Source organism: Puma concolor, chromosome B4 (genome assembly GCF_028749965.1).
Source record: "Puma concolor isolate L17-30 chromosome B4, mPumCon1.1.hap2, whole genome shotgun sequence".
Taxonomy (NCBI): domain Eukaryota; kingdom Metazoa; phylum Chordata; class Mammalia; order Carnivora; family Felidae; genus Puma; species Puma concolor.
The window spans coordinates 84,397,875-84,415,171 of record NC_141673.1 but is presented as its reverse complement, the minus strand read 5'-3'; the positions used below and the strand labels follow the sequence as shown (position 1 = coordinate 84,415,171).

The following is a 17,297-nucleotide window of genomic DNA, read 5'->3' as shown; positions in this document are numbered from 1 at the left end:
AGCTTACCATGGTATATTCAGGAACAAAAGCCACTGCAGAAACCAGTGCCAGATAAGAACATCTGAAACTGCAAATGACAAATTACTGAAGGCTTAGTGTGGAGAGCTCTTGAGAGTTAAAAACTCCAGGAGAGCACAGCCATGGAAGGAGGAGAGCCCACAATATTGTGAGACTTCGCTCCAAATGCTCCACCAGGTTCTCACAATAAATATGGGAGCAGAATCCCCTCCTACTTCCAGCAGAGGGAAGGGAAAAGGAACGGTTTTGAAATACACCAGAGTACTCTATCCTTAACAAGGCCTGATCTTAGGGGAAACTAATTAACTAGAGCCTAAGTTTTGGGACTTTTATCAAAGCCTCACTCACCTGGGGGAAAGGAAATAACTCCAGCTAGCACTAGCCATCCCCTCCCACCTGAGGGGAATAAAATAAATTAAAAACACTTGTGAAGTTCACCATGCAGAGATACAGGCTTATTAAAAGACCGAGACCTAATTGCAGGACTATAGGATTCTTCTCCTCCCCGGCCCCACCTCACAGCCATATTACTAAAGCCCTATTTATACCACTTCCTTTCACTCAGTACATCATGTCCAGCTATCATGAGAAAATTACAAGTCATACCAAAAGGCAAAAACCACTATTTGAAAAGACAAAGCAAGCATTAGAACCACACATGGCAGGGATATTGAATTATCCGACCAGGAATTTAAAACACCTATGATTGATATGCTAAGGGCTCTACTGAATAAAGCAGACAGCATGCATAAATAGATGGGCAACGTAAAGCAGAGAGATAGAAATCCTAAGAAAGAACCAGATAGAAATGAATGAATGCCTTTGGTGGGCTTATTAGTAGACTGGACTTAGCAGAGGAAAGAATCTCTGAGCTAGAGGACATAACAATAGAATCTTTGAAAACTAAAGTCAAAGAAAACAAAAAGTGAAAAAAAAAAGTATTTTTTTAAATAGAACAAAGTATCCAAGGACTGTGGGACAACTACAAAAGGTATAGCATACATGTAAAGGGAATACCAGAAGGAGAAAAGAGGGAGAAAGGAACAGAAGAAATATTTGAAATAACAATTTCCCTAAATGAATATCAGATGCTAAACCACAGGTTCAGGGAGCTTGGAGAACACCAAACAGGATAAATGCCCTAGAAAACTACACTTAGGCATATTATTTTCAAACTACAGAAAATCAAAGATAAAAAATCCCGACAGAAGCCAGAGGAAACAACACCTTACCTTAAGAGAAACAAAATTACGAATTACATTTAACTTCCCAGAAATCATCTAATCAAGAAGAGAGTGGAGATATTTAAAGTGTTGAGAGAAATCGAGGCACAGCATGACCAAGGAACAAGTAATAAGTGGCAGGATTTAGTTTTGAACACTGACACAGATAATACCTAGAAAATTTCTAAATTAAGAGAGGTGGCATTGTGGTGGAGGGCAGTATGGACTTAAGCCAGCATGCAGGGCTTCGATCCTAGCCACTTCCTACTGGCAGTGTGGACTTGGGTAAGTTATATAACATCTTTGTACCTCTGTGCATCACTATGCCCTCTTCATTTGTAAAATGAGAATACTGGTGCCTACCTCCTAGGGTTATTATAAGAATTCAGCAAGTAACTACTTCTAAAGCCTGGAATAGTAAGTATTATATAAGAGCTTGCCAAATAAATACATTTGATAATTTGGAACTTAGTGTTTACCGTGGGGTCACTGCTATCCAGTTCTTTCTGTTCCTCAGTGCTGCCCTCTTTAGTTTCCTATTGCTATGATCATCCTCCTCTCCTATTTTGTTTTACCTGCCCTCTCCTCATTTTCTGTACTGTTTCTTACTTCCATTTCTGTAACCCACTCTCATAATAGGAAGATTTCACTTCCAGCTCATCACTAGTGAACTCCAGTGCTACTTCCCACTCTCTCCCAGCTATTGCAGAGCACTGGCTTCCTGGGCCAGCAGCATGCCATGGCAGCCGGCAGAGAGGATGTGCAATGGCAAGAACCCTGTACAATGAATTCACTGGTGTCCAAATATCTCACAGTGGACAGGAGGCTTGGGAGCTTCTGGAAAGTCAGAGTAAGCCCTATTTAAAGTCTCATAGGAGACTCTAAGCAAGTCACAGTTTTTCTCTCTACATATGTAAAATGGATCTCATACGCTTGCCCACATCAAATTAGGCAATGCATGTTATGAGCTTAACGGTCTGGAGTTACTCTATCTTCATAACAACATGCTGAAGAAGTAAACCCCAGCGACAAGAAGCACAAAAATGTGGTGAGGAATTGCAACAAAAAGTATTAGAAGATAATAGGACCAAGTGCAGTGAATTCCTTCCAGTTCCTACTACTATGTAAGTGTGCCTAGTATGGGTTTCTTTCTATGCATCCTAATGGGATTTGTTGGGTTTCTTGAATCTGAGGGTTTGTATTTTTCCTCAATTCTGGAAAGATGTCAGCCATTTTCTCTTTGAATACTGTCATTCCCTTCTGGTACTCTTTTTCGATGCATTTTAGCCCCTTTTACTCTATCATACATACCCATTAACTGCTCATTAATATTCTCCATCTCTTTATCTCTTTCTGTGTGCTATATTTTGGTAAATTCTTCCAATACAACTTCTGATTCACTTGTGATTAAGAATTCTCAGTAGAGACATTTTTGTTTCCCTTCAATAAGCTAAAGATGAGCCAAACAAGTTCTTATCATCTCCCTTTGCAGAGCAGGTATTTCCCCTATCATCCACAATAACTTTTTGAGGCTCCCAGCCATACATGGAGTTTCTGATCCAACTTGCCACCTTGCATGGACCCTAGGCTTTGCTTCCTGATGGTCCTTTAAACCAATGCTAACCCAAGACTTAACAGAAAAAGAAGCCTCTTGGAAAGTGGTGTCTCTGGGAAGCCACTCACTTTGAGATTTGCCCATAAGGCCTCCAAGATTTTCCCTTACTTTCTTTTGAAATAGGCAATGAATTTAAATATCATTAAAACATTTTTTTTTTTTAGCATTTTTAAGTGCATCATAAAGTGCTAGTTCCTCAGGGTAGCCTATCCATCCTATTTGCAGAACTAGAAGGTAGGATATTCTTATTCATCTTTGTTCTTTCATGCCTAGAAGAGTAGGTGCCTGGCACATAGTTGACATAGAAAAGTATGTGTAGTGAATCACCAAATAGTGGAAAATTTCAACTCAAGATAAAATCATGCACTTTCCCTCCAAGTTATCTACATAAATGGATGCAACTTGATTTTGTTTTTCCCAGCTTAGACACATAAGGTTTCACATTTATGCTATACTGACCTTATCTAAGGTGGCAAAGATAAAAAATAAAAATGGGAGTTGTAAAAACAAAAAAAAGAGAAAGGTTAAATATTTTTCTCGATATCTAAACACACAGTAGTGTTATTAATTGGCAAATACAAATGTATATTTGTTTAATTTATTTCTATTTTGGAGTCGATACCAGACAATTTGTAACTTAAACAACTTAAAATTACAGAGTAATACTCTAGGACATACATTTAGCACTAATTTACTCTTCGCGATCACTTCCTCTAAAGTCTCATTTGTTTCCTCTTTCCACAGACTAATGAAAGTATTAATTTCTGGGGATACTGAAGGATCAGGACTTCCATCACATTGAATGTAGTGATTCCACTGTGGAATAAAAATGTTGGAAGGGTCACAATGATGAAAATGCAAAGATTAAATAACTTTTTTCCAAGTATCAGTTCTCATAATCTAGTTTTCCCAATTTAGGTTAAAAAAATTATGACTTTAACTGCCTACTTGAGATATCTCTATAATAACCAAATTCTATTTATCAAAATAATTTATAAGCCTCAATAGTTCAAATAAATAGCAATTCTAGTAATTGTCATATTTTTAAAAAACAGTATTTATCAGTTGGTTTTGTTTTGCTTTCGTCTCTAAACATACAGCTCCTGTATTTACAAAAGCCAACACTCGGGCTAATTTCTACTTACCAAATTATTACTGTTTTTTGTGGGGTTTTTTTTCCAAATTATTACTAATTGTTAATCACCACTGTCATTTTAGTATGAGTTCTTCCATTCATTTTGCAGTCTATGAAACTTCTACACTTGTAATCATATTGTACTTTGCTTAAAATTATAGTGTAATCATCTTTTGCCATATTATTACAGTTTTTTTCTTTTTCTCCTTATAAGAACCTTTATTTTTTTCCAAAGTTACATTGTTTTGAGCAATGCTAGATTGACTTAAGCTCAAAGTTTTCTATTTTAATTCAGAATAATTTCTTCAGTATAGATTCCCCCAAAATTAAATCAGAGTCAAAAGATACAAAAATTTCAAGGATCTTATTATTGACAATAGTTTTCTACAAAGGTATGTGAATTTACTTTGCTACATGCAATATGACAGATTTGTCAAATTAGAGATGTTTTACAGACAAATTAAAAATCTGAGGGGATTAAAAAGGATATCAGAGTATAATTTCCTCTTGTGGCACACACAAACACACAAAATCAGTTTTACCTGAGAAAGCAATCTAGTATCTCGTTTCAACTTCTCTGCTTCAGGAAAACACTCCTCTAATAAATAAAGTTCTTCAAGTTCTTCATTCCTCCTTTCTAGATCCTGTTGCATGGGGATACATTGGTGGGCTCTTTAATTTTAGCTTTATGTTTCACAGGTAGCATCTAAACTTTACTCGGCAAAATACTGAGTTTCAAAATGAACACTAAAATTAGTCTGAATGTAACTGGTATTTCCAAAAGGTTTCCTCTGAAACAGAGGTTTGCAAGTTATCTGCAGACACCTGGTGGGTCCCCAAGACTCTTCAGGGATCTGTGAGGTCAAATATGTCTTCATAATAATACTGAAACAGTATCTGCCTCTTTTGCAGTGTATACATTTACACTAATGGTGCAAAATGGTCTAAAATTGTTGGTGTCTCAGCACAAATCAAGGCACAAGCTATACTAAGAGTCATATTCTTTGGGGTTTGTGGGTGGTAAACAGCCATTTTCATATAAGAGCGACCTGAGGAGGTGAAAATTATTAATTTTGTTAAGTGTCAACCTTTCAGTATAAGTCTTTTGATTGTTCTATGTGCATAAAGCGAGAAGTATGCATAAAGCGTTCTGCCATGTTTCAAAGGACAAGGCTGTCTTGAGAAACCACTGCTTGCACGATTATTTGAGTATTTTGGCAGACACTCTCAAAAATGAATGCACTGAGTATGTCACTTTCAGGAAAGAATTAAAAGTATTTGTTACCAATAATAAAATTCAAGCTTTCAAATAAAAATTCAAATTAAACAAAAAAACTTGTATCGACCACTGTGAGCTTGACATTTTCTCAATCCTTAAAAACCTTTCTGATTTGATTGGGGAAGACATCAATGCATGTGATTTTTGGTAACTAATAATAAAAACGTGTCAACATTTGGAAGGAAATTATTCAGTAAACCAAGTTTTTCTAAGCAATGTATGATATTTCAAAATCATACATGGATACAAGATCAATTTAAAGTGTAAGACAGATCAATGTTTTAGTATAACGCTATGAAAACTTCATTGATATGATTTCACATTCCATATTAAGAAACTATGACTTACCGAGTTTTGGTATAGAATCAAAAAGAATATCCACAATTACCTGAAAGGCTATTACAATATTCCGCTTTTCCAACTATGATTCTGTGTGAGGCCAGATTTTCTTTATGCACTTCGATAAAAACTCATTGTAACAGACAGAATACTGAATAGATATGAGAATCTAGCAGTCTTTTGTTAAGTCTGACATCAAAGAGACTTTAAAAACATAAACAATGCCATTTATTTCTCTAATTTAAAAAATATAGAATGTGTGGTGATGAATGTTAACTAGACTTATTGGAATAATCATTTCACAATATATACAAACATTGAATCACCATGTTTATACCTGAAACTAATACAATGTTATATGTCAATTATAACTCAATAATATATAATTATATGTACAATAGTTTTCTTCCTTAAAATATGTTAATATATTTACTTATTTTTATTAATGTTTATTTTATATAATATTTAATGTCTATTAATATGACATGTCTTAAAATTTCTCGGTTTGAGTTTCTAATGTGGTAAATATTGAGAAATATGACCCACATAAATAAATTTCCTTGGGGGGGGGGCGCCTTCAATTTTTACCAGTTATGAGGCTTGTCGAGATCAGAACTACTGATAAGAAAAATCCTGGTAATTCTGGTAAAAAAGAGAAGTAAAACTAAAATATGAGAGGTAGAATTTGAGTTTGGGGGGAGGAAGCCCTGTTTAATTATCTATAAAACAGACCGAGAAAAATAACTTAATGCTTACAAGCAAGGGCTCTGAAGCGAGACTATTTATGTCTAAGTCCTGGCTCTTCAACTCATTAGCTGCTTACCTTCCCTTTTCCTCAATTTCCTTATCTGTGAATTGTGGGTAATAACTTCACTTCTTTATGGTAGGATTAAAGGAGTTAAACCAGTTTACATAGGCCTATACATTAGTGGTAGGTATGGGGGAGAGTGACATTACATGACCAAACAGATCTGATAGCTACATAGTTTGTCTTCACTAATAACATTACTAATGTTTACATACTTTTGCTTCAAGTTGATGCCATTTTTCTCTCTCAATCCGTTGTCTTTCAAGTCTTTCCATTTCTTCTTTTTCATGTTTCACACGGGCTTCCTCTAAAGAACCAAAAAAATTTTCTCTCAGTGATTAAATCAATCTAATTTTAATCCCTTAAAGTTACTTAAAATATTTTCAAGATATAATGGTAGTGAAATATTTTATAGAACTTACAGCCTATATTATGTGGTAGAAGTAAGACAGATGCTGGATTTCTTTCAAAAAAGTAACATGACTCAAACTTTCTGGCCAAAAAAAATAGGCCCATAATAATATTTCTCTTCTCCAAATTTATAGCAATCCAATAATAATTTTAAATAATAAAAAATGACAGAACTATCATAGGTAATTAAGGAGAGGTAAAATCTTCAGGAGATTTCCATAAGTTTCTTATATCTACATCATTAGAAGCAATTACCACTTTTCCTAGGTTCATTTATGTATTTTGAGAGACAGAGAGAGAGTGTGCACAGGTGTAAGCATGGGAGGGGTAAAGAGAAGGAGAGAGAGAATCCCAAGCACGTTCTGTGCTGTCAGCTCAGAGCCCGACAGGCCAATCTCACAAACTGTGAAATCATGACCTGGGTCGAAATCAAGAGTCAGATGCTTAACTGACTAAGCCACCCAGGCACCTCCAGAAGCAATTACCTTAAACTTCTCTTGCTTTCACTATTAAATACGAAAGATATGTTGAAGAATATAAGTTTAATCCAATATAATAAAACTTTCCCCAAGTTCTAGATCCTGATACTGTATTCTTATCATGAGCCACCTAAAAAGGATTTAATAATGATTGTATATAAAAAAAAATCAACGTGGAACCTGAGGACAGACTTTTAAAACCTGAATTTGAATCCACAGGTTCTTTAAAAAAAAAAAAAAAAAAAAAAAATTATTTATTTATTTATTTATTTATTTATTTATTTATTTATTTAGAGCACACAAGCAGTGGAGGGGCAGAGAGAGAAGGGGAGAGAGAATCCCAAGCAGGCTCCACCCTATATGTGGAACCTGAGGTGGGGCTCTATCTCACAACTGTGGGATCACAACCTGAGTCGATATCAAGAGTCAGATGCTAAACCAACTAAGCCACCCAGGCACTCCCACACATGCTCTTGATGCTAAAAGGTATACCGGTTTTTTAAATCTCTTTTTGTTATTTTAAATAATAGATATTTTTATTAATTTTTAATTTACTTTTTTTTTTTTACAAATGAAAATCCTCTTTAAATTTGGCAAAGGCATATTATTAAACTATAATAACTTAGGCTGTTCTGTGCATTTCTTGTTAGTGTCTATTTCCTATTTCCCATATTTAATGAATTTAAGTTTTAGAATCCGTACTGTAGAATTAGCACCAAAGCCCCTAATTTCATAGGTAAACATAAACATTTCAAGACATGATTGCCAGAGTTAGCAAATAAAAATACAAGATGCTCAGTTGAATTTCAGATAAATAAATAGACTTTTTTTTGGGGGGGGGGGGTTAAGTATGTTCCATATTGCATGGAACAAATTATCCCAAATCACCTATTATTTATCTGAAATTCAAACTTAACTGCACATTCTGTACTTTTTTTTAATGTTTACTTATTTTGAGAGACAGCATGCACAAGAGCTGGGGAGGGGCAGAGAGAGAGAGAGAGAGAGAGAGAGAGAAGGAGACAGAATCCCAAGCAGGCTCCACACTGTCAGGACAGAGCCCTCTGTGGGTCTCGATCAGATGGCTCTGAGATCATGACCTGAGTTTAAATGAAGAGTTGGATGCTTAACCAACTGAGCTTCCCAGGTGCCCCTCCGTGGGAATTCTGTATTTTATCTGGCAACTCCACTTCAAGATATATCTCAAAGTGATTGGTGTATAGTAACAAAACTTTCTGGGTACCCTTTATTTTTTTATTTTTTTTTTCAACGTTTTTATTTATTTTTGGGACAGAGAGAGACAGAGCATGAACGGGGGAGGGGCAGAGAGAGAGGGAGACACAGAATCGGAAACAGGCTCCAGGCTCTGAGCCATCAGCCCAGAGCCTGACGCGGGGCTCGAACTCACGGACCGCGAGATCGTGACCTGGCTGAAGTCGGACGCTTCACCGACTGCGCCACCCAGGCGCCCCTCTGGGTACACTTTAAATAGCAGATAACTATTTAAAAAACAGATGAAATTTGGGGCGCCTGGGTGGCTCAGTCGGTTAAGGGTCTGACTTCAGCTCAGGTCATAATCTCACAGTTAGCGGGTTCCAGCCCCATGTAGGGCTCTGCGCTGACAGCTCAGAGCCTGAAGCCTGCTTAGGATTCTGTGTCTTCCTCTCTCTCTGTCCCTTCTCCACTCGCACAGTGTGTGTGTCTCTCTCTCTCAAAGATAAACATTAAAAATTTTTTTAAAAAATTAAAAAATAAAGAAACAGATGAAATTTGAAAAATTGAAGAATTTTGAAAATTCTTTTTAAAAATATTGATGGGAATATAGAAATATCAACTATTGTTTAAGTCCCTGCATGTGAAAATAGTATCACTATGTACTTTGTACCTTCCTCTTTTTGCCGTCTCTCCTCCTCCTCCTGTAGCTGCTTTAACCGTTCAGCTTTGGTGATTTTCTTCTTCCTGGCAGACTTAAATGTCATAACATAAAAAAAGGCTACTAATATACATATCTCTCAAATGCATAAAATACATACCTCTCAAACAGTAATTATGAAAAATACTTTTACTTCCATGAATCCAGTCTTTCATTCATTCAAATAAAGACTACCTATCCTGTACAAAGCCTTGCCTTAATGTATTGAGGACAAAGTATGGAAACAAGTAAGAAAAATAAGCAAAGTTATTAAAAGGCAACAGTGACGGTGACAATTTAATTATTATATAATTAATAGTATACAACTTAAATAAGCTTCTTATTCCCAGTTACCACATCAAAAATGGTGCTAAATAAGACCTCATTTTATTGTTGTAAAGATTAAAATAAAATATATGTAAAAACAGTTTTAATACTACTACATGCCTATAATAATTAAAAACATTTTTATGACTAACAGATATACAGAGAGTCATTTTTTTTTTTTAATTTTTTTTTTTTCAACGTTGATTTATTTTTGGGACAGAGAGAGACAGAGCATGAACGGGGGAGGGGCAGAGAGAGAGGGAGACACAGAATCGGAAACAGGCTCCAGGCTCTGAGCCATCAGCCCAGAGCCCGACGCGGGGCTCGAACTCACGGACCGCGAGATCGTGACCTGGCTGAAGTCGGACGCTTAACCGACTGCGCCACCCAGGCGCCCCCAGAGAGTCATTTTTAAGTTTAGAGGAAGGAGAGATTATTTTCAAGAATTGGAATGAAGTAAAATTTTTATAGAGCGGGTAGTATTTAAGTTTGTGCCCAGAAGATTTTAAGATGCAAATATGCAGGGAAGAGTATTTCCTATCTCAAGACGAGGGAAATGCAGGCAATAAGATATGGAGATGGGATAGCACTGGAAAGGCCAACAAGTTCATGGACACTGGGGAGATTCCAAGGAAAGGTGATAGAAATGAAAATGGAAAAGAAGGTTGGAGCCTATGCTATAGAGGTTGGGCATTATTTTAAAAGAACCGGAAACCTCCTAAAAGTTTTGAGAAGGGCTATGGCTATTAAGAATACAATTTTAGGATTTTGGAAGAAGATGGTGGCATAGGAGGATGCTGGGCTCACCACGTCCTGCTGATCACTTAGATTCCACCCACACCTGCCTAAATAACCCAGAAAACCACCAGAAGACAAGCAGAATGGATTCTCTGGAGCCAAGCGTAGACGAGAGGCCCACGGAAGAGGGTAGGAAGGGCGGAGAGGCGATGTGCGCTACACGGACTGGCGGGAGGAGGGAGCCGGGGTGAAGGGGCAGCCCGCTGGCCAAGCAGAACCTCCGAATCTCGCTGGCAAAAGTGGAGGGGCCGGATGGAGTGTGTTCGGACAGCAAGCAGGACTTAACATCTGGAAGGTTATAAGCTAACAGCTCTGCCCGGAGAGTGGGAGGGCTGGAGGACAACGGGAGGGAGAGTTGTTGAGCCCCGGACGACACAGCTCAGGTTGCCGGGAACAAAGGCGCTCGCCAGCTCCATCTCCCTCGCCCATCCTCCAGCCAAAACCCCAAAGGGAACCAGTTCCTGTCAGGGAACTTGCTTGCACCGTGCAAACACCCAACACTGTGCTTCTGCGGATCCATCCCTCTGGCGGGTCTGACTCCCTCCTGGTGCCTCAGGGCCCCTCCCGAAGCAGATCACCGAAGGATAAGCGAGCTGAGCCTGCCCCTCCTGCCCCTGTGCACCTTGCCGATCCACCACAGCTAATACGCCAGATCCCCAGCACCACAAGCCTGGCAGTGTGCAAGTAGCCCAGACAGCCACGCCACCCCAAAGTGAATCCCGCCCCTAGGAGAGGGGAAGAGAAGGTTCACACCAGTCTGACTGTGGCCCCAGCGGTGGGCTGGGGGCAGACATCAGGTCTGACTGCGGCTCTGCCCACCAACGCGAGTTATTCAAGACAGCACAGGGGAAGTGCCCTGTAGTTCCCTACCACATCATAGACTATCCAAAATGATGAAACGTTAGAATTCCCCTCAAAAGAATCTCCAGGAAATAATGACTGCTAACAAACTGATCAAAAAGGACTTAAACAATATAACAGAAAGTGAATTTAGAATAATAGTCATAAAATTAATTGCTGGGCTTGAAAACAGTATAGAGGACAGCAGAGAATCTATTGCTACAGAGATCAAGGGACTAAGGAACAGCCAGGAGGAGCTAAAAAATGCTATAAGTGAGCTACAAAATAAAATGGAGACAACCACAGCTCGGATTGAAGAGGCAGAGGAGAGAATAGGTGAATTGGAAGATAAAATTATGGAAAAAGAGGAAGCTGAGAAAAAGAGAGATTAAAAAGTCCAGGAGTATGAGGGGAAAATTAAAGAACTAAGTGATGCACTAGTAAATCTACGCATAATTGGTATTCCAGAGGAGGAAGAGAGAGGGAAAGGTGCTGAAGGTGTACTTGAAGAAATAATAGCTGAGAACTTCCCTGATCTGGGGAAGGAAAAAGGCATTGAAATCCAAGAGGCACAGAGAACTCCCTTCAGACGTAACTTGAATCGACCTTCTGCATGACATATCATACTGAAACTGGCAAAATACAAGGATAAAGAGAAAATTGTGAAAGCAGCTAGGGATAAACATGCTCTAACATATAAAGGGAGACCGATAAGACTCGTGACTGATCTCTCTTTTGAAACTTGGCAGGCCAGAAAGGAATGGCAGGAAATCGTCAATGTGATGAACAGAAAAAATATGCAGCTGAGAATCCTTTATCCAGCAAACCTGTCATTTAGAATAGAAGGAGAGATAAAGGTCTTCCCAAACAAACAAAAGCTGAAGGAATTCATCACCACTAAACCAGCCATACAAGAGATCCTAAAGGGGATCCTGTGAGACAAAGTACCAGAGACATCGCTACAAGCATGAAACCTACAGACATCACAATGACTCTAAACCCATATCTTTCTATAACAACACTGAATGTAAATGGACTAAATGTGCCAACCAAAAGACATAGGGTATCAGAATGGATAAAAAAACAAGACCCATTTATTTGCTGTCTACAAGAGACTCATTTTAGACCTGAGGACACCTTCAGATTGAAAGTGAGGGGATGGAAAACTATTTATCATACTACTGGAAGTCAAAAGAGAGCTGGAGTAGCCATACTTACATCAGACAAACTAGACTTTAAAGGCTGCAACAGCCGCTCTGGAAAGCAGTGTGGAGGTTCCTCAGAAAATTAAAAATAGACCTACCCTATGACCCAGCAATAGCACTGCTAGGAATTTATCCAAGGGACACAGGAGTACTGATGCATAGGGGCACTTGTACCCCAATGTTCATAGCAGCACTCTCAACAATAGCCAAATTATGGAAAGAGCCTAAATGTCCATCAACTGATGAATGGATAAAGAAATTGTGGTTTATATACACAATGGAGTACTACGTGGCAATGAGAAAGAATGAAATATGGCCCTTTGTAGCAACGTGGATGGAACTGGAGAGTGTTATGCTAAGTGAAATAAGCCATACAGAGAAAGACAGATACCATATGTTTTCACTCTTATGTGGATCCTGAGAAACTTAACAGGAACCCATGGGGGAGGGGAAGGAAAAAAAAAAGAGAGAGGTCAGAGTGGGAGAGAGCGAAAGCTAAGAGACTCTTAAAAACTGAGAACAAACTGAGAGCTGATGGGGGGTGGGAGGGAAGGGAGGGTGGGTGATGGGTATTGAAGAGGGCATCTTTTGGGATGAGCACTGGGTGTTGTATGGAAAACAATTTGATGATAAATTTCATATATTAAAAAAAATACAATTTTAAAAAACTAACCTTGTATTAGGAAAAAATGATTATGAAGAAGATACCATTTGAGTGACTATTAACAGTAGTTACTAAAACTAAAGTCATGACTGTAAATACTGATAGGAGAATGAGTCCAATAAATATTATATCAACTAACTTATTTGATATAACTAAAACTGGAGACAAGGAGAGGAATGAGTTAAAGAAGAGTCAAAAAGAAAAACTGTAGTCTAGAACAAGCAAATTTGAAAGAAACACTGTTGAAAGGAGTTTGAATATAATTAATATGAAGTGCTAGTAGGGCATCCAGGCAATGTTTACAGACACTGAACTTGGGGAACTGAGGTTTAGCAAACAGATCAGGGCTACAGAATACAAGTTTGAGAACTATCTTGGTGGTAACCACCTCCCCTCCATTTTCCCTAAAGGAAAGTATAGGAAGAAAAGAGGACTATCTAAATTTAGCAATCAATAGAATGGTTAATCCTTGGAATATACAGACTTTTGGATGACTATCTTCTCTTTTTGGCTCACCCACTGCAGAATGCTCCACTGGAATCTCCAATCCATTAGCCCTATCACGTCTTCCTTGTTTATCAACCCCCTCATACCTTCACTTCTTTACCCAGGTTAGATTTCACAGCTCATCACATAATCACTACTTTATATATTTCCACCTCCCCTATTTCTCTGTCCCTCTGAGAAGCTCCGCTGGCAAATTCTTAGTTCTAGTGAAACTCAATTCTCCCATTTATTATGCATTAGTAATATAAGCAGCTGAAACTTGCCAGAGAAAAATACATGAGCGCAAATTTATTAACACAAATTTTAAACAGACTTTGTACCATCCAGTATTCCTACTACTATTTCATTCCCCTCACTCTTCAAACCTGCAAAATACTCTCCTCTTTCCTGCTCTCGGCTGTTGACCTTCTCTCTCATATCACCAGAAACTCTGGAATAATCTCGGTTCCACGCCCAAATCTTTGTACCTGTCTTTGTCTGCCTTCCCTCCCATTATGGTTTATGATCTAATGTAACATACTTCTGCTATTTAAGGCTGAACCTGCCGATGTTACACTGGATCTTATCCTTTATTGCCTATTTAATAAGACTTGGCTCCTGTAATTAATACCTCTAGTTATTCATAAATTTCTCCCTCCCTAGATTTCACATCCCTTTCCATCTTCTGCTCCAATTTTGTTACCCTTTATATGAGACGACCTAAAAAAGACTTGCCTAACTGCTTCCACTTTCCCATTTTCTTCATGGACCACTCCAGTCAGGCTTTCATTTCTATTTCTCTATTAAAACCTCTCTTGTCAAGGAATCAAGATTGCCATGTTTCCAATGCTAATGGTCAATTTTCAGCCCTCATTTTACCCATCTGTCATCATCATTTGACCAAGTCTTCTTCTTCCTTCTTGAATTATTTTTTTTCGTTAGGCCTTTAGGTTACAACTGTCTGATTTTGCTTCTTCTCTCATAGGTCCCTCCTCTGCAGACTTCTTTTCTGGCTTCTCCTTCAGCTTCAGCTATGGCTAATCAGTAACTTTTAAAATCATTTAAAATTTTTTTAACTTTAAATTTTAAATTTTTTTGAAAAGCCAACTACTCCCCTTCACACATGTTTAACTTGGCATTGAAAACTTTTCATCATAAGTTTAAATAGCTACAAATGTACTTTCCAGTATAAAATAAAACTTTTACATCTCTTTCTAAAATATATTCATCACTATATAAAATACATCCAATACAATCTACATATCATAGTGATTGAATAGCCAATATCATCTATTTTTTAAAATATGAACAAGATTCTTTAATAAAAACTTTAATCCTTTTTCTCTTTGACCTCATATTTCATTCGACTTCTCTCACAGAACCTTATCCTAATGTAATATACTTGAAAAACTTTTGTTGATCATATTTATGTTACAAAAGTATGTACAAAAATTTTAAATATTTAATTCCTTGCCTCTAAGTTTCTGGGTAATAAAAAATTTGCTCTGGATTTAATCTCATAATTATTTTCAGTATACAAATGAACCAAGCAGCATATTATATTACAAATTTTGATAAGCAAACATGACATTGCTCATGATCCATGGATAGATATTAGCTATTGCTGAATGAAACAAGGATTCAGATGGATTCTAATTTTTACAAATAGAAGAAATTAGAAATCTGATTTATATTTAAAAGCCAGTGGAAAACAGGTTTGTAACAGCTATCTCATGCAGTTCTTTGCATCCTTCCCATATCAGATACCAAAAATTACATTGATTTACCAAAAAAAGAGCACCTAGAGATAATCATTGATATTTGTTAAGATTGTCATTTTTTCCCTTTAATTTTTAAAAAATTTATTCATTTATTTTGAGAGAATGCATGCATGAGCAGGGGAGGGGCAGAGACAGAGAGAGAGAGAGAGAGAGAGAGAGAGAGAGAGAGAGAGAGAGAGAGAGAATATCCCAAGTACGTTCCACACTGTCAGTGTAGAGCCAGATGCAGAACTCATACTCACGAACCATGAGATCATGACCTGAGCCGAAATCAAGAGTCAGATACTTAACTGACTGATCCACCAAGGTGCTCCTATCTTGTTTTTTCTTTAAAGTTTTATTACACATATATTTATTCCTGAACAATATAGTTTGCTTATTTTTGAACTTTATATAAATCCAATTATACTTTATGTATACAATTATAATTTACTTATTATAGTAAAGTATACATATAATAAAGTTTACAATTCTAACCATTTTTAAATGTGCAGGTCAGTGGTATTAAATACATTTACACTGTTGTACAACCATCACTACCACCCATTTCCAGAACTTTTTTAATGTTACAAACTGTTACTCTGTATCCATCAAACATTAACTCCCCTTCCTCCTGTGACCCTAGCCCCTGACAACCACCATTCCACTTTGTCTCTGAATTTGACTACTCTAGATATTTCACATAAGTATAATAATACAATAGTTGTCCTTTTGTATGTTTTAGATCTTTGGATACGTGTTACGGCTTGTAAGATTCATCCACGTTGATGGATATAGCTCTAGCTATATATTTTCACTGCTGAATAGTAACTCATTTTTATACTGATAGATATTGGATGGTTTCTAACTTGTTACCATCATAAATGATGCTGCTATAAACCTTCAAGTGTATGCATCCTGGTGTCCATTTGCAAGAGTTTCTCTACAGTGTATAGCTAGGAGTAAAACTGGTCGATATGTGCATTTTCAACCTTATTGAAGATGACCTTTCCAAAGTATTTCAACTTATACTCCCATAATCATTATACAAATCAATGTTTGTTAGTTTCAGTGCTTTTGTTTCTCTAGTAGTTGAATTTAGTTTTTGGGTTTTTTTTTTCCCCCACAATACCTTTATCAGGCTAAGGAAGTGCCCTTTAACATATTAAACGGTAATGTATAGTAATTGAATTTCCAACTCAATCTGATTCCATTCATTTAATTTCCTATGTTAAACCAATTCTGCCTTCTGGAGATAAACTGAATTGGGTTATAACTTATTATCACTCTATATACTTCCAGATTGAGCTTCCTAACCTTTTCTTTAGAAATTTTGTACTTAAGCTCATGAATGGGCTTCAATTTTCCTTTCTCATACTATTCTCAGGATACCCAGGTAACTAAAAATGAATTAGGAGTGTTACCTCTTTCTTTATACTCTAGAAGAATTTGTATAAAAATGAAATTACTTATTTATCTTTGAATGAAGAACTAGCTAACAAACACTTGTAGACTTAGAATTTTCTTTCTGGGAAGATTTTTAACCACTGATGTAACTTTTCAAATGATTATAGGACTACTCAGGTTTTCTACTTATGATACAGTTTAAGTTTTTTTTTTTTTTTTTCCTGGCTATTTGTCTAATTCATCTAAATTTTCTAACTTACTGACACATAAAGCTATACAAATAATGTAATTTATTATTAAAGTCATATTTCCCTTTTCATTCCTAATATTCATTATTTATGCCTTTCGTTCTTCTTGATAAAATTTACCAGCGGATTGTCTATTTTATCAGCATTTTCAAAGAAATAAGTTGTGGCCTGTTCATTCAATTATTTTAAGAAATACTGAGAATATAACATGTGATGGGCATTTGAGATATACCAGTAAACAGACAAAAATCTTTTGTACTTATGAGCTTATATTCAAATAGGAAGAGAAAGACAAAAACAATAAATAAAATTTGAAAATAAGTTATAAAACATTTTAGAGGA

The 17,297-nt window shown here is 36.9% G+C and overlaps 1 protein-coding gene across 10 annotated transcripts in view; it reads right to left on the bottom strand.

Annotated features, from left to right (window-relative positions):
- Positions 1 to 17,297, bottom strand: part of DNAI7 (dynein axonemal intermediate chain 7) — a 74,541-nt gene that overhangs the window by 44,021 nt on the left and 13,223 nt on the right. For 5 of the 10 annotated variants that reach the window (XM_086713826.1, XM_086713828.1, XM_086713820.1 and 2 more), the window contains 4 exons: positions 9,194 to 9,275; positions 6,634 to 6,725; positions 4,535 to 4,636; positions 3,536 to 3,673 (listed from right to left, as the gene is read on the bottom strand). In XM_086713826.1, coding sequence (XP_086569952.1) covers positions 3,536 to 3,673; positions 4,535 to 4,636; positions 6,634 to 6,725; positions 9,194 to 9,275 — 414 coding nt within the window. Of the gene's footprint in view, positions 1 to 7; positions 3,415 to 3,535; positions 3,674 to 4,534; positions 4,637 to 6,633; positions 6,726 to 9,193; positions 9,276 to 17,297 lie in introns of those variants that run through there. The other 5 variants (XM_086713823.1, XM_025930419.2, XM_086713822.1 and 2 more) reach the window with 4 other exon arrangements.